Source organism: Notamacropus eugenii, chromosome 6 (genome assembly GCF_028372415.1).
Source record: "Notamacropus eugenii isolate mMacEug1 chromosome 6, mMacEug1.pri_v2, whole genome shotgun sequence".
NCBI lineage: Eukaryota > Metazoa > Chordata > Mammalia > Diprotodontia > Macropodidae > Notamacropus > Notamacropus eugenii.
Window position 1 is genome coordinate 93,141,818 of NC_092877.1, and position 20,820 is coordinate 93,162,637.

General features: G+C 35.6%; 2 protein-coding genes across 13 annotated transcripts in view; one reads left to right on the forward strand and one right to left on the reverse strand.

The window, feature by feature from the left end:
• Window positions 1-8,502, forward strand: part of KLHL5 (kelch like family member 5) — a 127,108-nt gene extending 118,606 nt beyond the window's left edge. For all 6 annotated transcript variants that reach the window (XM_072620516.1, XM_072620514.1, XM_072620518.1 and 3 more), the window contains 2 exons: window positions 913-1,084; window positions 7,216-8,502. In XM_072620516.1, the coding sequence (XP_072476617.1) occupies window positions 913-1,084; window positions 7,216-7,272 (229 nt within the window). In that variant the 3' untranslated portion in view covers window positions 7,273-8,502. The remainder of the gene's footprint in view (window positions 1-912; window positions 1,085-7,215) is intronic.
• A 933-nt stretch (window positions 8,503-9,435) lies between these two features.
• LOC140511434 (WD repeat-containing protein 19-like) overlaps window positions 9,436-20,820 on the reverse strand; it is a 164,050-nt gene continuing 152,665 nt past the window's right edge. For 4 of the 7 annotated variants that reach the window (XM_072620497.1, XM_072620495.1, XM_072620498.1 and 1 more), the window contains 2 exons: window positions 17,460-17,583; window positions 9,437-9,787 (listed from right to left, as the gene is read on the reverse strand). In XM_072620497.1, the coding sequence (XP_072476598.1) occupies window positions 17,469-17,583 (115 nt within the window). In that variant the 3' untranslated portion in view covers window positions 9,437-9,787; window positions 17,460-17,468. Of the gene's footprint in view, window positions 9,788-10,592; window positions 10,656-17,459; window positions 17,584-20,820 lie in introns of those variants that run through there. The other 3 variants (XR_011969549.1, XR_011969548.1, XR_011969550.1) reach the window with 3 other exon arrangements.

Consider the following 20,820-nt stretch of genomic DNA (forward strand, 5'->3'; position numbering starts at 1 on the left):
GAACCATCTCACAAGAAGGGTTCCAGAAGAGACCCTCGGCCTAAGCAATCATAATAGAGAATAAAAGCATTGAGTATTCAAGGGAGTTTTACATACTCCAGAGAAAAAAATATGATTCCATAAAGAAGAAAAAACTTTGCTTCTATCTCTGAGCATGTAAGTAATCTTATGGACAAATGCTAGGAATAACTAATGGCTAAAATTTATCTTCACACTAAATTAAGTTGCCAAAAAAACTAGGAGGACTACTTTTTTATGAACAAGGAATTCTCTTTGATACAGTAAACAAAGGGCAAGGGATATATTGGGTGCTAGCCTACATGAAGAACTATTAAAAATGGATACATTCAGGGAATAGGTGCTCAGATCAGTCTTAGTTAACATTTTAAAAATAAATTATATAGAAGCCTAACCGTACATAGCAGACACTTAAAAATACTTATTGTCTTGGCTTGGACATGCATAATGAGATGTGTAGATTTGCAGGCGTTATCTCTTAGTTTCATGATCATGTATTAAGCAAAATGAATCTGGACTATAATTAAAAGGTAATGAGTTCTGAGATTGTTATTATAATGGGTCTAATGAAATACTGTAGACAAGAAAGCCAAGCCACCAATAATGTGTTGAGGTCATTAGGAGAGTATCAAAAATGAAATAGAAAACATTATTCTACCAGGGTTGTAAAACCAGGGTTTGTTTATGCCAGGAATACTGCATGCAGTTTAGTTTCTCTTATATTAATTAAAAATACTCTGAGGACAACAGGATAGCAATACATTTTTAAAAAATTTTTAATCTTCAAAAGAAGATCCTCAAATTCTTAGATTTCCAATAATTTTGTGAGATCCTATTTTTACATTTGACATTTGGGGGATGTCATAAGAGAACTAGTGTTACAATTTTTTTCAGATATGATCCTAAAACTGATATGTGGACTGCAGTTGCATCTATGAGCATTAGTAGAGATGCAGTTGGAGTATGTTTACTTGGTGATAAATTGTATGCAGTTGGAGGATATGATGGACAAACTTACCTTAACACAGTGGAGGCCTATGATCCCCAAACAAACGAATGGACACAGGTATGCTATTTAATTTCTTTATTTGATCCTAGTTATATTTTTATTAAAATGATTCATAATTTCTCATCTTCACATAGTATTGGAATTAGATTTATAAATTATATATTAATATATATACACATATATGTGTATATATATACACACACACATACACACACATATGTATATATACACACATACATACACAGTCACCTTTATTTGAATCATAGACTTGTTAGGAATTAAAGCTAGTCTTTTCTGGTAGCAGAGAACTGGAAATTGAGGGGATGCCCATCAATTGGGGAATGACTGAACAAGTTGTGGTATATGATTGTGATGCAATACTATTGAGCTTTTAAGAAATGATGAGCAGGATACTCTCAGAAAAACCTGCAAAGACTTACATAAGCTGATGCAAAGTGAAATGAGTAGAATGAGGATAACATTGTACACAGTAATAGCAACATTATAAGATGAGCAGCTGTGAATGACTTAGCTCTTCTCAGCAATGTAATGATCCAAGACTACTCTGAAGGACTTATGATGAAAAATGCTGTCCATCCCCAGAGAAAGAACGGATGGAGTCTGAACACAGATAGAAGCATACTTTTTACTTTATTTTTCTGGGGGATTTTTTTGGGGGGGAGGGTCTGTTTTCTTTTACAACATGACTAATATGGAAATATGTTTTATATGACTACAGTAACCAATATCAAATTGCTTGCCTTGTCATTGAGGGTGGTGGGGGAGGGAAGAAGAGAATTTAGAACTCAGAATTTTAAAAACCAGTGTTGAAAATTGTTGTTACACATAAATGGGGAGAAATAAAATACTAAATAAGTACTTTAAAGAAAAAAATTCTTTTCAAAGGAATTATAGCTGGTGAGAACTCTGCAGAGTCATTTTCTGCAGTCCCCTCATTTCCTATATGTGGAAACAGATTTCAAGAGATCAAGTGACTTTCCTAAGATCACAGAGATAGAAAATGCAGCAGGGATAGAAGTCAAACTCCAACTGCAAATCCAATACATCACATTAATCCACATTACTAAACGACAAACACATTGGTCCACATTGGCTGAAATTCATTTGTACTTTGCTTTTTGAGTTTAATTTAAAATTCAAGGTTCCACATTAAATCTAAGTTAATAATCCAGGAAGTAAATTGTTCTTTATAGTGGCTGAAGGAATTTATGTAAACCTTTGATTGGAATTCTGATTATATCTTCGCAGAGAAACAATGTTATATAAAATAGTCATTTGCCAGTTCAAAAAACCTTATCAAACTGTAAAGTACTTGAAACATAGTACAAATAATACTTAGAAAACTTAATCATTATTTGTCACAAAGCTGCTCTGGGAGAGTTTGTTCAGAGTTATTACTTGGGATTTCAGCAGCACATCTCCCCTCCTTCATGCATCTCTCTATGGTGAGATAAAGGAACTTCCTTCTTTCTCACCTTCCCCACCTGAATCAAGGGGTGAAGGTGGAGATCAGGAGGGGGAGATGAAGGAATATGGTCATGGAATCGATTGCTAGAATTAGGAGTAGGTAGGCCTGGGAAGGTTTGTGACAATAGCAGTCGAAGAAGGTGTCTGGAATTCTTGGATTTATAAAAAGGAAGAAGGCTAGGTGGAGCAGTAAATGGACAAAATTCCCTCCCATATTTTCTTTTCCATCTTCTCTGTTCCCCTCTTATTTTTGCTCCTTATTCTGTTCTCTTCCCACCCGCTGGAAATTTTTAAGTACAAATGTGCTGACCACTAAAGTGTCTGAAGACATGAATACTTTCATTAAGTACCAGTATTAAAAGAAAATTGGTTCCCCCTAAAAAACACATTAAAATGCTCCTTCCACTTCTGGAATCTTCCTCTAATAACAGAAAAATATCATTCAGACTAGATAAGTGTAAAACTTTTTTTAACAAATGCCAAGGAGAGATAAAAACAGAGTGCTTCAAGCTTGAATCTAGAAGTCTTACTGAAATATTTTTGTCTCCTCCAAGAAAGACACATCAAGATAAACATATCAAAGAGAAGATTATAGCTGAGTATGTTAGCAGAATTACTGGTATTCAAAAATTAAAGCTGAATAGGAAGAACATATTCAAAGCAACTAACAACTACAAAATAACAGTTAGTTTATACTTTGGGACTATGAAATATACAGTAACAAGTTTGGAAATTATCCTAACAAAAACTCTTACAATATTAACAAAATCTGAGGCCCATCACCTGAAGATAGATATCAAAAGATTTAATTCTGTAGAAAAAAAGATTAATATGTGCTCTTAAGAATGTCTATTAAACAACTCAAAAACCTACCTCAAAAACAAGCAGACATCAGTTCACTAAGCAATAGTGTGTGTGCGTTCGTCCTTCATTGCTGGAGAAGACCATGCCATCAGAGAAATAATGACATGACTTGCACTTGACTTTGTTTTGAGTGAGGGAGGGCTGTGCAGGTCACCAGCCTCACTTCTCCTCCAGAGCCATCTGAATCCAGTGACTGGAGATGACCCAGGATGAAGCAATTGGGGTTAAGTGACTTGCCCAAGGTCACACAGCTAGTGAGTGTCAAGTGTCTGAGATGAGATTTGAACTCAGGTCCTCCTGACTCCTGCATTGGTACTCTATCCACTGCACCTCCTAGCTGCCCCTACTGAACAATAGTAAGGCTGATAAAAGGTACATACCACTGGATTTGTCAAATACAATTGAAAGTTAATTTACCTCAAATAGAACTAAGTTCCAGTAATGGAATCAAAAGGCCCTTTATGGTTAACATTCATATAAATTCAGCCAACAATATGTTGACAATGCAATACTGAAGAAATAGATGAGTGGTGGATTTATTTGCAAAAAGAGAGCTTTATGATAGCAATTCAGGACCATGTTTTACTGCCAATAAATATTACAAAAGATTTATCTTCAGAGCCCACATAAAATGACCAACATAAACTATGGAAGAAATGGTACAACTGTTTACATCAGTAAAGACTATAAAAATTTAGCACCTACTCAATGCCTAAAAAGATTCGGTCTGGTGACTAGAATACATCTGAAACTCAGGATATTTCACAGACTGGCAAATGAGAATTCCCTGTATTACAATTCCTGTATTACAAATACAGAACTCAAAAAATCCTGAAAATTTCAGCCAGTAAACTGTTCTAGAACCATACTATTTCTACAGACTGAACTGTTCTCCAAAATAGCATTGATCTGTTAAAAAAAAAAAAAAACTAAGAATTTTATGAATATCTGATCTCCAGTCTTCATGGAACAGAAAGCTTTGAAAATACAGAAATATAAGAGAAGAAATCCTGTGAGAACAGGCTGAGGTACTTTGAAAATGCTTGTGAGCCACCAGAAGATGAGCTTATTATCTTAATATTTTTATTCATATACTTCATATGCAAAAAGGAGCTCTTTTGTGCAACCTGTGCAGCATGTCTATAGAGCATTAAATATAAAAGAATAATAATTGGAGAAAAGCAACTTGTCTTTGTACTATTTCTGTTTGAAAAAAAGGATGAGAGGAAGGAGATAATGAAAATTATAATAATGGTGACAACTTAATTTTACATAACACTTTACAGTTTACACACAAACCTGTGAAGGAGATAGTACAAAGTAGTATTGTATGCATTTTATAGAAGAGGAAACAAGATCAAAGAGTATTACTTACCAAAGTCATACAAGTTGTATGAGAGCCAGTATTTGAATCCCAGATCTTGATTCCAAGCTTGGGCTGATTACACATGGGGAACAATGCCCCTGCATTTCGAGGTGAAAGGAAGAAGAGCCATGTAAGGAGAAAAGGGTATCAGAACTGAGGAAAAGAAAGTGGAATAGTTCAGTGCTATCGACAATAAAGAGTTTCTTGTAGATTCGGAGGCACTTGAGAAGATCGCATGCCACAACTGCGAAAAAGGAGCCACCAGATGTCATGATTCAAACTTGTGTATTTTAAGTAAAGTGGAAGGATTGTTGGTGTGGTGTTTGTCCTTTGTTCTCAAAGAGGCCCATGGCATCAGGGAGATGATGCCATATTTACAAGTGAATTGGATTTAAGTGAGTGCAAGATCACCAGCCTCGCTTTCTCCTTGGGAGCCATCAGGTCCAAGAGGCAAGATTATAGTTCAGAATGATTGGAGAGGGCCCCCAGAGGAGAAAGAAGTTAAATGGGTAAGTGGCCAGGAAAGACAGTCAATGGTATAGAGATTTTGTGGTGAAAGAAAAGAGAGGAGGCTAGTGGCTACAATATCGAGGTCATGTGGTTGATTATTGTTTCATTCTTTTTATGGCATGTGTATGTGAATACACTAAAATATGATATTTCTTAAAATCACTCCTCTCCCCCATCAGCTCCGATATACAAAGCATAAGATGACATTGTGTCAAATAAATTCTATGGACTAAATTTTCCCAATAGTTGCCATGACAAGCTTTACTATTCAGAAACGTGAAGACAATTAAGTATTGAGCTGGACGTTTGAAGAAAAGCTGAATATTTGTTGATTGTAGACATTTAAGGCAACCCTTGAATTGTGGCAGTTACATACAGTTTAATTCTTTTTTGATTGCTCAGAGGCATACAATCAGAAGCAACGAGACTAAACTACATGACTGGGTTAAAAGCTCTCCACTGAAATATTTATTTACATTTCAATAATTGTCCCCGTATTTCAGCATAAGTAATACATACTGCAGAGACATCCTGGTACGCAGAGGGCCAAAATACACTTTATTTGTAGCTTATGTTAAAAAAAAGATCAAGTGTTCCCTAATATTGTCAATCTAATAACAATTATGTGTTTAGATATTAATGTATAATAATTATATATACAAAAATACAGTAGTACATTTTGTGTACTGCTGCGTTGTGTGCTCACCAACATGTTTTAGGGAAAGGTAAAGGAGATATTTCCTGAATTAAAAACTTAACTTTTTTGAAATATGGTTAGGCATCCATCTTAGGGAGCTAAAGACAGTACAGAGAAAACAATTTTACCTTCTTCCTCTCCAGTCCACTCTGCTCAAAGCAGCCTTAAAAAAAATTACTGTTGCCCACATTATGTCCTATGCTACCTACTTCCCACAGTGCCTTGTTTGATGCTGAGGGCAGAGTCTCGGGATATGGAGTTGAGGGATGAAAATTTGATAATTTTTCCATTTGACAGGCAGATGATTTATTGATAGGTAGAAATTTAATCCCCATATGGAACCTATTTACAGTAAACCTATTGTTTCAAATTAAAACAACTTTGAAAAAGTTAATTCATTTAAATCCACCAAAAGGTTTTAGGATCATAGATTTAAATCTGGAATGATTCTCAGTCCTCCCTCCTCATTTGCAGAAGAGAAAACTGAAACCCAGTTTGAGGCTACCTGTGTGAGTTTGGGTAGTCACTTAAGAGTATGATTTGAACCTCTAAATCCTTGAACTGCAGAGCCAGTATTCTTTATACTATACTGTGGTATCTCTAGACTCTGTGAAAAGATATAGGTTTATATTCCATCTTGTTATATTCTTCTTAAGACCGTGGCTGAGGCAGTCCTCAGCACAAAGAAGATAATGTAAATCAAGTCTTGTTGATTGATCATGTGTCCTAAAGTTCAGGTATTCTAGGAGGTGGCAAGCACAAGATGCACTCCTGCATTTTTGTATGTCCAGTTATTATACATCTGTATCTAAATGAGCAGTTGCTATTAGGTGGCCAATATTTGGTCATTTTTAAACATAAACTATAAATAAAATTTCATTTAGCCCTTCACTTTCTAGCGTGTCCCTGTAGTATAAATCACTTAAGCTAAAATATGCACAGTGTCGTAATGGCCAGTTGTACATAAAGAACATTATATTAAAAAATCTCTACTCAAAAAAAAAAACTACCTTTCAGCAAAAGGTATAGAATAGTTGTGTAATACACAGTCTAATGCTAACCCATTAGACTGTGAGCTCCTTAAGCAGGGACTATTTTTTGCTTTTCTTTGCATCCCCAGAGCTTAACATAGTATTTAGAATGTATTAGGTACTTAATAAATGCTAGCTGACTACCTGTTTATAGAAACATAACGTTGTTGACATTCTTCCTCACAAAGCTCAAATGAAGATATAGCTGTCATGTTGTTTCTTTTTGTTTTAGGTTGCACCATTGTGCCTAGGAAGAGCTGGGGCATGTGTTGTGACTGTAAAACTCTAACCTAATAATTATTTTATACATGAAGATATCCTACTTCTTTACAAAATTCTAAGACAAATGGATTGAATTTTAAGGAAATTTCAAGTGCAGCATGTCTTCTGTCAGGTATAAAGTATCTGATGTGAAATTGAAGATGAAAAGGGGGAGGGATAAATAAACAAATTTTAAGCACCTTTTAAAAAATAAGATTCCATCATTTTCTTGATAAACTACTACAGGTAGACTAATATGAAATATGATTATCAGTTAACTCTTCCACACAGAAACAAATGTCAATCAAGAAATTTATTTATTCATAGCTGGAATAAACCATTATTTAAGTTTTGTTTTGTTTTTCATAATGCAAATGCACCAACTAAAAGACCCCTAAATGCCTCTGCCTTGTAATTGAATATATACATATGCATCCTTGGTGTACTTTTTCACCATATCTGAGGTTCAGAAACTTTTTTATTTAACCAAAGCCTCAGTAGCATCTTATGCTAAACAATATTCTAATTAATATTTTTGGAAAGAGCTTTATTATATATGTACTAGATGTGAACTTTATTAAAAAAGAGTTCATTTATTCCACTTAGCAAATAAAAAATGTATAAAGTAAGAGAACCCAATAAAATATAATATGGTGGGCTTTGGGGGGAATATTTAGACATTTCACTAAATCTAGTTAAACAGGAGTTACGTATTATGTTTTCAAAATGCAACTGAATCATGATTTTGTAGTAATTTAAGAAGTATAAATCTTATTTGGGGAAAAAAACACATATTTCCTATAATATTACTCCTACACATGACAAGTATCTAGTCATAAGGCAATAGCCCCAACTAGGGTGTGGGGGAGGGTTTTTCACCTTATTACAGAACTGTTTTTTGATTTTTTTTTATATTATATTACTTTGTTATTTTATGTATGTTTTCTTATATTTGTATTTCCTTCTTGTGCCTTGTTTATGTTCTGCACAGTATATATAACTCATTATTGTGCTTCACTATAATAGATAATTTGAAAGAATTAGGTTTGATACCTGGTTGAGAAATGTTTTTGAGGTGCCTGATACCTACAGTATTTGTATATTTGTAAAGTACATATATGAATGTTAATGCTCGCTGTAAATTATTTATTGTTTACCAAAAAAGAGCAGAAACATTTTGTGATGTTTGTGATAAAGTTTCATCTCTTAATGTAATGATCAATATTGAATATAAACAAAAAAAACTTTTTAAATACAATTTTATGGTTAATGTGCTTTCTTGTTTGTCTCTGTTCTGAATATATGTAGGGAGAAGAAAAGGAGCAAAAAATATTAGGGCACAGGGAATATTTATAACTTGTGTTTTAAAAATCAGAACATAGTCCTATCATTACCTTCCTACAGTTGCTAAAGGAATTATTAGAATCTGTGATTTGAAAGAAAGCTCTTCTGATTACATCAGAAATCTTTGATATGTAATGCCAATGAAAAGTTCTATCAACTCTATACCTCCCTCTGGGGTTCCAAAGTAAAGCTTAGAAAAAGTATGTTAATTCATGGTTTTGAGACCTAATCAAAAAGAGTTCTTTTCTTTAAAGATCTTTCTGCAAAATTTCGTCAATTAAATAAGTCATCTCTCCATTTTACTGCCTAGCATTGAGGTTCTTCAGCACATCTATATGTAGTAGCCACTCTCCTAAAGAGTATCATAATACGTGATCATCAACTCCCTCCCCCAATCAGAAGTTTCATGAATTTCAGAGCAGGAATCATGGAATCAGGAAGAGCTGACTTTGAATCCTACCTCAAATGTTCACGTGATGTTACAAAACTCACTTCCCTTTGATTTCCCCATCTGTAAAACAGGGATAACTGATACATGGAGCACTTCATTCTCACAGCAGGTGTGAAGGTCAGATGAGATACTGTACGTAACATGCTTTAAAAAGCTTAAAGCACCGTATAAACATCAGCTGTTGACCTCTTCCCGCCATTGCTGACTCTCTTCTCATTCCCAACTGCTTACTGTACTTTAGATTAATAAGCAGCAGCCAGGAGGGCTGATAGTCATTCAATCATCTGTAGGCTCAATCTATGAAAAAAAAATCTTTTGTTTGAGTTACGGTATAATTTTAATAGGATATAAAAATATCTGGCAAAAAACTTGAAAGTTTTCAAAAAATTCCAGACTACTCTTGGTCCATTTAGTCAATTCAAGAAATTTATTTATACTTAAATATTTTTTGGTTTAAATATTAGTGCAGTTTGATTTAAAAATAGTAAACATAAGAAAATATTACACATTCATAACAAATGCTGTGCCTATCCATTTATAACTTGTGTTTTAGGTAAACAGTGCCAAAGTATTTCATCAAAAGCATTCTTCATCTACAAATAAACCATACAAATGTTATTCCAGCAATTAACAACAGCTTAAGTTTGAAAAAATAAAAAGTTATTATTAATAAACTTCATTTTCTCTCTAAGTAGAACGTACCCAATTAAGGAGGTTGCCTTAATGTCATTAAGCTGGGTTGAATGGTCTGAAAATTAAAAAAAAAATTTGTTAATTCTTGGATTATCAAAGAAAACACAATAGAGCATTATTAGAGTATGGTTTACCATTGCATGGATTTGACTGTGGTTGAATGGATCAAAATACAGTACAGTCCACTTCTAAAACAATTAGATACTTACTATAAAAGCCTGATATAACCTACATTTAGCACAACCTTATATTCTGACACCTAACATTAGCTATAAAAGAAGGAAAAGTTTTATTTGTTGCAGTATTCTAAAGGGGAATCCTAAGTAGCTTTAGTTTATCAAAATGTATAAGTAAAAATGTCAGATAACAGATTCCCCTTAGCCTAGTCTGCATGAAAAATTTATATTCATGGTCACTTTTAAAATTTCTCTAGATCTTGGTAATCTATTCTTTAATATGAAAAGATTATTAACTAATAAGACTAGAATATAACTTCAAAATCTTTTTGAAAAGTCACCTCTAGTAATAATAGTATCATCCATATTATGGTGGACTCTCATAAATCTGAATTTCTAGTTTAGGCCGTTTACAGTTCAGGCTAGAACAGATATAAAGGGTAGATATTTTCTTTAAAGAAAAAACTTCAATCATATTAACTTGATATATTTTTACATTTGACATACTTTACAAGATTGTGTCAGTATAGTAAATACTACATGGGCATAGGTAAGGAACTTTTAAAAATACTTTAAAATTTAAAGATAATAAGCTGCCATTTCTGTATAAAGTGATGAAAACACATTAAGCATACTGGATGAACTAAATGGATTTCAAAGTGCTATTATTTTCTCCTTTCTTACCTCATATTAATTCCCTCCAACATACACTAGCCAAACCAGAACACTTGCTAACTCTTCAAATGGCTGTGGTAAGGAAATAAATACAGAATAAAAGCCTTGTCATGGCAGGATTAATAAAGAAAGGCTTCCTGGAGAAAGGAAACTGTTATCTGGGTTTTGAAGAAGGAGACTGACGTAGATCAGCAGAAAGCAATGTATTTCCAGTGTTAAATGCCATAACATTTCTATACCTTATATTATAAAATTTATATGTAAATATCACTTCATATAAGGTGTAGACATTTTTAATGTTCACCTTAAATGAAGTGTTTGTATTACTTTACGTGTTAAGTTCTTATTTTTTTTTAGGTCACTGAATTAGTATTGGAAGGGACTTTAGAGATCATTTAGTCTAAGCTCTCTGCCAGCTCCATGAGGAGTCATTCAACTCCTGCCTGATAACTTATAGTAAAAAAAATTAATTACCTAACAAAGTAATCCATTACATTTTGAGATATCTCGAATGGTGAGGAAATTATACTGTTATAATAAATAATAAAGGTGATAATAATAGCTGATGTTTATATGGCACATATTATGTGCTAGCCAGGCAGTGTGCTAAGTGCTTTACAATTATTATTTTACTGGATCCTCACAACAACCCTAAGAGGTAGGTGCTATTATTTTACAGATGAAGAAACTTAGGCAAAAAGAGATGAGGTGACTTGCCCAAGATCTTACAGCTCATAATAAATGTCTGAGGCCAAATTTGAATTCAGCTCTTCCTTACCCCAGACCTAGTACTGTATCCACTGGGCCACCTTAATGAATATATGTTGCAATCAACTGATTTATAGTAGACCAAAATCCGTTTTCTTCTCACTTCTACCCCACTGGTCCTGATTATTTCTTCTAGATCCATAAAGAATTTTCCATACAAGTATCCTTTAAATAGCTGAAAGACAGCTACAAATTTTCCCCCAAATCTTTAATTCTACAATCTAAATATCTCATGTTTCTTAACCACGTGCTCATGTTGTGTGGTTTCAGATTTTCTCACCATTCTCACTGTCATATGGAAGTGCTCCAATTTGTTAAATATTGATTTGTTATACCCCAAACAAAACACAAGATTCCAGATGTGGTCTGAAATAAGCAGAATGTCACAGGATCTCAGAAGGAAATTCAGAAATCACCTATTCTAGCCAATGCTCATAGAGGAACCCTTTAACCGATGACAATCTAGCCATCACCTGAAGAACTCTAGTGAAAGGGAATTCATTATGTCCCAAGGAAGCCCCCTTTTACATAGCTATAATTGTTAGGAAGTTTAATATCTTTCTCTTCTTGCAATTTAACTCCATTACGATTCTGCCTGTGAGGCCAAGGTGAAAAAGCCTACCTCTGCCACATGACTTCTTTAATGTTTCAATGAATCTGTCATTTCATTGCTTTTCTATGTTTCACCGAAGATCTTTTACACAAGATGTACCCAATATAATGGAAGCTACTATGAGCTTCCCTTACACTTTGGGAGGCCATTCATTTATTATCCTTATGTACTTGCTTAATAGGCCCACTTCCTTTTCTAATCATATATTTCCTCAATGATATCCGTTACACCACTTTATGAGTATGTTATCATTCAAAATATGCTACATGAATGAATTCAGAACTAGTTAAATGACTGAATCCAAAGAAAATCATTACTGATTAAATGTAAACTTGAAATGAAGTCTCAAGTGGAGTGATCCAAGGGCCTATGCTTGGTCCTACACAGTTAATTTAAAAAATTACTTGCATAAAGACATGAAAAACATGAGTATCAAAGTATACTGGATGACAGTATTACAAAGCTCATAACAGGCTAGATCCTTTCATGAATGATCTGGATTAGGAGGCCCAGAGGTATAATCCTAATTTCAGATTCTTTGATGAAGCAACATCTGATATAATGAAATTTGATAGAAATAAATGTAAAGTCTCATACCTAGGTTCAGAAGTTACCTTCACTAGTAAAAGATGGGGAAGGGATGGTTAGATAGGAGTACTTCTAAAGCTCTGGGGTTTTACTAGACTACAAACTGACTATGAGTTGTCAGTGTAACATGGCAACCAAGAGAGCAAATCAGTACAAGTCAGAGGATACATTAAGAGAAGCACAGCCTCCAAAAGTGGGAAGATGATAATCTTACTATATTATTCCTTGATCAGACCACATTCAGTTCTAGGCACCACATTTTAGAAAAGATAAACTGGAGGATGCCCAAAAGAAAACAAACAGGCTAGTAAAAGGCCACAAATCATGTCATATGAGGACTGACTGAAAAAAAAAACAACTGGGGATGGTTAGCCTGAAACACTTGGGGAGTGATGTGATTGCTGTTTTCTAAATTGCAAAGAAGCAAATTTGAGGTTGCTATCAAGAAAAACTCTCTAACAATTAGAAATATCCAAAAGTGGTTTAGGTTGCTTCAAAGGTTAGTATGTTCATTCTCAGGTGAGCTTGTTAAGCAAAGACTGGGTGACTTCTTCTCAGATATATTATTGTAAATGGGTTAATTTTCTAGGCTTGGGCTCAATTAGATGATTTCTGAAGCCCCTCCCAAATCTGAAATTCTGATTCTATGATATTACTAATGTCACCCCACCACTGGTAGTCTGTCAAGAATTTTTTAAGCAAAAATTCTGATACGTTAATTTAATAATTAGCCTGTCTATGCTTTTTATTCAAATTATTGATAAAAATGTTAAGCAAAACAGAGATAAGGGCAAATGATGATCCACTAAAGACCTCCCTCTCCAGGTTGACAATAGATCCATATATCAAGACTTTCTATTCAAGAGGTCAACCGTTTCCAATCCAACTAGCTTCCTTTGTTTTCTGAAATCAAGATACATTAAGACAGTGGCATTTCTCTGATCTTCCTGTCTAATACATAGATTTTTTTCTTAAAAAACGAAAGAAATGAGGTTAGTCTGGCATAACCTGTTCTCTGAATGAACAAGCTAGTTCTTGGTGGTCACCTCTAAGTTGATCATAAGAAATTTTCCTAATCTGTTCTAGAATTTTACCAGGAGAAAAACATCAACATTACCAGCTAATAGTCTGAACAACCTACCTCTCCTTTTTTCAAAATTGATACGTTCCTTGCTGTCTCCAACCCAGAGACAAGTCTCTTATTCACAATAACTCTTCAAAGGTTACTGACTGACTTAGCAATCACAGCTACAGGGTTTTTTTTTTCAGTGCTTTCTGTGGTGGCATGGAGTGTTTCTGCAGCCCATAATTCTAGGATTTTTTGGTGCCTTTAAGTTTAAAGCTGCCTGAACTCCTCCTAGAGCATACTGGTTCTAAATATTTTTCCACCACCCTATCCCTCTACCTGACTCCCTGACAACAGCAAAGCAATCTTTGTGAGTGAATTAGAAGTTTTACTGTGAAGTACTACAGAGGATTTATACAAGAAGGAAAAGTTAGGAAGAAAGGCACAGTAAAGAATAAAAAACAGTCAGTTCAAAGCTTCTTACAGTTTAATCTTGGTCCTCAACACCAATCACAGCATATATGCCACTTTCTGTACCTCCTTCCGCCAATCTATCTTTCTTTTTCTTAGTCTGGGTCTTGATTTTAGCTCAGTTACAGTTTCATCAACTGTGTAGCCCTCTAAAATCTGCTTCTTTAATCTTATACCATATAGTAAGCTTGGGCCTAGCCAGGGACTTTCCTCATATAGTCCTCCAACTCACTCACCTCATGATGTTAGCCTCAACTAATCACTAATCAAAGCCTTGGTCCATGCTACACCCTTAAACTTGGACATAAAAGGATGCTTCCTACATAGGCCTTAAAGCCACCTTTTTCCCTATCTAAAAGCTGCTACATTCTATCTAAAAGCTGCTACATTCTAGCCCTGGGCTGGGGAACCTGTGACCTCCTGGGTCCTTGGGTACGGTCCTTTGACTAGGTCCAAGTTTTACAGAACAAATCCATTTATTAAGGGGATTTGTTCTGTGAAGTCTGGATTCAGTCAAAGGACCACACTTGAGGGCCTAGAGGGCCACACGTGGCCTTGAGGCCACAAGTTCCCCACCCCTGTAGCCCTGGATCATGCCCTGCATCTTGCAATCACTTACAGATGTTCAAGAATTCTGAAATCCCTTTATCTGACCATAATCACCTCTCCTTCTGCCTACCTTTACATAACCCTACTCTTCATCCTGTACCATGAGCTCCAATCCCCTTGACCCCTCAATTTTCTATCAGGTCAACTCCTATCACTAGCCACTCTCTCCTCTTTTCCCTATCTTAACTCCTTAGTAAACCAATTCAATTCTCTGTTGATTCCATAGCCCCCTTATCATATCTCAGATTATATAATCCAAGCCTCAGCCTTGGATCACTGTCACCATTTTTTGCCTTCACAGCTACACATGTGCTGCTGAATGAAGATGGAGAAAATTACAAACTGTTCTGACTAGGTCCACTACCAATTTATGTCACACAACCTCAACTGGTCCCTCACTGCTGCTAACCAGTCCTACTATAACTTCATTATCAACTCACTATCCTCTTCTTCTTCCAGACCTTTTCATCTCTCCTCAAACTTCCCATGACTCCTCCTACCCCCCTCCCTCTCAGCTGAGAACTTTTTCTCATATTTTACAGGAAGAAATTAGGTCATTCACCATGAACTCCCTCTTCTTCCCTCTTCCTCATCTCCTATCACTCAGTTGTCTTCTGCCACTCTCTTCCTTCATCCCTGTCTCATGATGAAGTGGCCTTACTCCATAACAAAGCTAACCCTTCTTTATTAAAGTGGTCCCATTCCATCCTGCCATCCCTCCCCTGCCCATCAACCCCACTTTCATTTATTTTCAATCTCTTCCTGTTTCCTGGCTCATTCCTTACTGCCTACAAACATACCTATGTCTCCCCTATTCTGAAAAAATTCTCACTTGATCCCTGCTAACCATCATGCTATATCTCTTCTACCCTTTGTAGCTAAACTCCTCTAAAAGGCCCTGTACAATAAGTGCCTCCACTTCTGTCCTTTTCTTAACCCCTTACAATCTGGCTTCCAACCTTATCATTCCACCGACACTTCTCTCTCCAAAGTTACTAATTATCTCTTGGTTGTCAAAAAGGGGCCTTTTCTGTCTTCATTCACCTTAACATCTCTGCAGTGTTTGACACTGCTGATCACTCTCTTCTCCTTGACATTCTCTTCTAAGTTTTCTGGGACCCCACTCTCCTGGTTTTCCTCTTAACCTATCTGACTGATCCTCTTGTTTCCTTTGCTGGATCCTCCTCCAGATCATGCCCTCTAACCATCAGTATCTCCAGGAACTCTGTCTCTTCTCCCTCTCTACTATTTCATTTGATGAACTTCACAGCTTCCATGGATTTAATTACCTTTCTATTCTACCATCTTTATGACAATTCTCAAATCTACCTATCCTGTCCTAACCTCTTTGCTGATCTCCAGTCTCACATGTCCAACTGCCTCTCAGACATCTCAAAATGGATGTCCAATAGATACCTTAAATTCAACATGTCCAACTCACTACCTTTCCCTTAAGCCCTCTCCCTGTCCCATTTTCCTATTATTGTTGAAGGCAGTCCTCCCAGTTCCTTAGTCTCACAGCCCAGGTGTCATCCTCACCTCCTCACCATAGTTCATCCTTAAATCTCAGCTTGTTGGCAAAGGCCTGTCAATTTCACCTTTGCAACATCTCTCAAGTATGCCCACTGTCTCCACTGATACTACCACCACCCTAGTACAGGCCCTCATCAACTGTCACCTGGATTATTACAGTTATCCTGCTGGTGGATGTGCCTGCCTCAAATTTTTCCTTACTCCAATCCATTTGAGACACACACACACACACACACACACACACACACACACATACACACACACATACACACACCCTACTCCCCCATCATATACTCTTTGATCCAATGACAGTGGCCTCCTTGCTATTTCTGGAACAAGACAGTCGGTCTCTTAGTTCTCTGTATTTTCTCAGGCTGTCCCCCAGGCTTCGAATACTCTTCCTCCTCATCTCTGCCTCCTGGTTTCCCAGCTACTACAGAAAATCCCATCTTCTACAGAAAGCGTTTCTCAACTCCTCTTAGTCTAATGCCTTCCCTTTTTTAATTATTTCCTTTTTTTCTGTATATAGTTTGTTTGTATATATTTATTTCTTTGTTGTCTCCTCCGTTAGATTATGAATCTTAAGGGCAGGGTCTGTCTTTTACCTCTTTTCGTATCCACAGAACTTAGCAAAGTGCCTGGCACAATCATGAGTTTACTAACTGACTGATACATGGGACGACATAGTATTATTGTGTATAAATATGTGTACAGTGCTAGTATAGTGACCTATCGTTTTTATCCCTTTTGGAGAAAGTATAACTTTTACTGTTCTATTCTAGTAGTCTTATCATGTGAACTTTTAACCTATTAAACTATTCCATTAAATTCATTACCTATATCTGACACATTGACATATAAGTATCTTGGACCATTAAATATTATTTATAGCCCTCTATCCCATTTTTTCCTGTGCATATTTTACAATATGTATAACAATATATATACTTCAGTCTAAATCTTTGTCTCTGTTAGCACTAAATGTTTTGCTATCTCTCCTGTTAGATTTTAAGCTCATATAGAAGTAGAGATTTATTTTACCATACTCTCTAAATTTCCATACAGTGTTATATCCATAGAAAGGATAACTTATTACCCCACAGTTACCTGCACAGCTAGATAATATGCCTGACATGAAATGAACAACTTTTAAAATATAAAATACATTCCTGGAACTTTTAAAATTACTTTTTATCATGATTGATAAAATATTTGCCATAGCATTTACCTGAAACCATTAATGATCCCCTGCTTCTGGCTTGAGATAAGATGTACAGTCAGCAATTTTTTTAATATTAGCAGTGTTCAATGTTTCTGAACACATAGGACAAGTGCTTTCTGTATGCAGCATTCTAGTTTTTAAAAAAAAAATTTAGAGACAAGTTGTATGTTAACATTTGGTTTTGCTAGAAAAGTATAAAGCATTAACTATAACTTACCACCAAGTACCATTCCCAAGAGAATTTCCCCTATCTAGCATTAGAACTTTTAGCTCTCACTTCTGATTGGGTGTAGAGCTCACTTCATTATTCATTAGAACCATTCCTCCTAATTGGAAAAAGAAAAAGGGGTAGGTTTCCTTTTGCCTATCACTCTTCTGATTCCCACTCCATATGTAGTTTTAACTCTGAAAAGTCCCTTAAATTCCTGGCTGTCTCCATGCTCAGCCTATATTAGCTAAGCCATTGATGTAAAACAGCCCCTAGGGCATCACTCTTAAACTGCCAAATATTTTATGTACAGTTGGAAACTTCTCTCCTGAAAGCAAGACATGAAGTATGCTGCATCATTTGATGGTTTCATTTTAAAAAAATTTCCTTTACCTTTTCATTCTTAAAAAAAAGATGAAAGTATATAGTGTTGAGGCTTACCTATTTGGCATTATTTTCCTATGTTTTGTTTCGTTTTCCTTTTTTTCTTTAAAAATATTAGGAAGTTAAAATTTTTACTTTTTAAAAAAATAATTTCATCTTATCTTCTATTAGTCCAACTGTTTCTTTATGTTGACAAACTCCACCAACAAGGATTTGGGGCATGATTTGCTACCAGATATCTCTCAGTCAGAAAATAATAAAAGGAACTGTTCATAAGTTTCAGAATAAGGATAACTGCTAATGGAGAAGACGTACTGCAACAATTTTCACTTCTTGATCAGACGCTTTACAGCTCGATGGTACAGTGGAAAAGAGCGCTGGGCCTGGAATCACAAAAGACTCCTCTTCCTGAGTTCAAATCTAGCCTTAGATACTTATTAGCTGGGTGACCCCGGGCAAGTCACAACCCCATTTGCCTCAGTTTCCTCATCTGTAAAGAAATGACGAACCACTCCAGTATCTTTGCCAAGAAAACCCGTCATGAAGAGTTGGAAACTGAAAAACTACTGAACAAGAACAAGAAGCAAAGAATACATTTCAGGATGTGGACTCCCTCCCCTCCTGTAGGACACCATCACTTATGCATCCTTTCCATTCCCTTCAAATGAGGGAAACAATAGAGTCTTGTCTTGCCTGGTGTTACTTCATCTCTGGGGATAATTCTCTGACATACAACATGGTCCAGTTGACACCTCACTCAGAGATGACTGGACTCATGTGAATCTTTGGGGTGTAGACCTTCCTGTTCCTAGGTATACCCATGAAAAGCCTGTCCTTGGGGTAACACCATTGCCTCTTCTGTTTCTGCCCCTACTGTCACTGTCACTGACCCAGAACTAAGAGAACTGGAACTTGTTCAAATTTGCTTCTCCTCAAGGCAGATTTTGTTAAAAGGAACTTTATTCTCAGAGGAATTGTTAGTAAGACAGTTTGGTCTTTTTTAAATTAAAGACAAGTCATCACCAAATATTAGTTTGATTTAATTCAATAAACGTGTTTATTTTTAAACTGTGTAAGGCACATAATCATTACGGATGATATAATAAGTAAGTAATATAAAGAGTCACTGGGCCATCTTCATTGAAAAGAATAATTATTGAAAGGAAGAATCAGCAACTGTTGGACTCATTAAAGGTATATAATCTACCGCTTCTTGCCTGAGATGTGTAATCACCTTCCACTCACTCTCTCCCTACTCTGTCCAGATCAATGATTTTAGCACAGTGAGATTTCCCACAGTGGGAACTCCCTCCACCACCAATACATCTACAGCATTTCTTCACAAATGTTCTTGTGATGCCTCATCATGTTGCAGAGATGAATCTCAGTTCTCAAGACTATGCTAACAAAAGTCAGTCAACAGTCAATAAGCATTTATCAAGCTTTACTACATGCCAGGTGCTATGCTGCATGGTGCACAAAAAGATAAATATGTAAAGAAAGGCAAAAACATAAACCCTGCCCTCAAGCTTTGGCAGCTTGTACTATGCTGGAAAGGCTCCAAGCATGTGACTAATTCTTTCATTATGGCAATCCACAAAAAAAAATGCAGAATGGTCCCCAGTACTTTGCAAACTCCTTTCACTTATGTGACAATGGTGAGAGTGATGCACAAGGGAACAGAAGGTACCAAGAATCACAGAATGTTTTTTAGCATGTCTACAGACCTTAGCTTAGCTGGTGATATGCAAGTTTCTGTTGGAAGTGAATCATATCAATATTAACATTTTCACTATAAGTAAAATAAGGAGATAAAAGGAAGTTCCCTTCAATGAAAGAATGGGTCATAGCTTTCTCCTTGGAAAGGAAAATAAAGGAGTTGGTAGAGTTGGTTTAAATGTGTATCAAGTCAACAAGATATATCATTTCACAAGATAGTGGTCATCTCTTATTATAGTGCTCACAATAAGATTAGAAAAAAGGCTATAGTGAAAATAACTGAAGCTTACACATCATTAGCTGTAGCAGAGGATGAGGAGGATGAACCTCTTATGACTCTCTAAATTAAATCAACATATACTTCAAATACTTTAATATTCAGTGAATAAGGAAGGAGAGACCAAGGGTCTTATCTGTATTTCATTAATATTTTCTTTTGAGAAGAGGATTTGGAGCCAGTGTACTTAATGGGCATCAGATAATATCACAGAAAAAAAAAGATCACATTTTTTAACGAACAGAAAACAGTTTAATTACTCTCTGATTATTAACACCAAGCAAGGCATAAAATAGAGAGATGTATATTCCACAGAGGTCTTTGCCACTATCATGGGAAAAGTGCAATTTGGAGTCCAAGTTGAAGAACTCCCTATATCTAGTGAAGTTCTTCACTAGATGTTTGTAGATGATACTATGCTGAGTACATCAATCACTGTAAGAATATAGAGTCACCTAAATGAGACCCATAATCACTGAAAAGGGTTCACTTTAACTATCCTCAAAGGAAAAAAAAACCACATGAATGAAGATCGTTCATTGTCTAGATTATGATATGTAATTGGATGGACAAACCATAGATCTTGCCCACTAATACATGTATCTTGGACAGAAACTTCAACGAGGAAACTGGACCATAATTGAATAGGAAGAGGAATGTATATCTCTAAGAAACTGTATAATGTTTTTTTAATAATCCCCAAGCTTCATTCTGAAATGAGAGACTATATTTTTAATAACATCACTTTTTCAGTGATGCTGAATGGCTGCAAATCATTA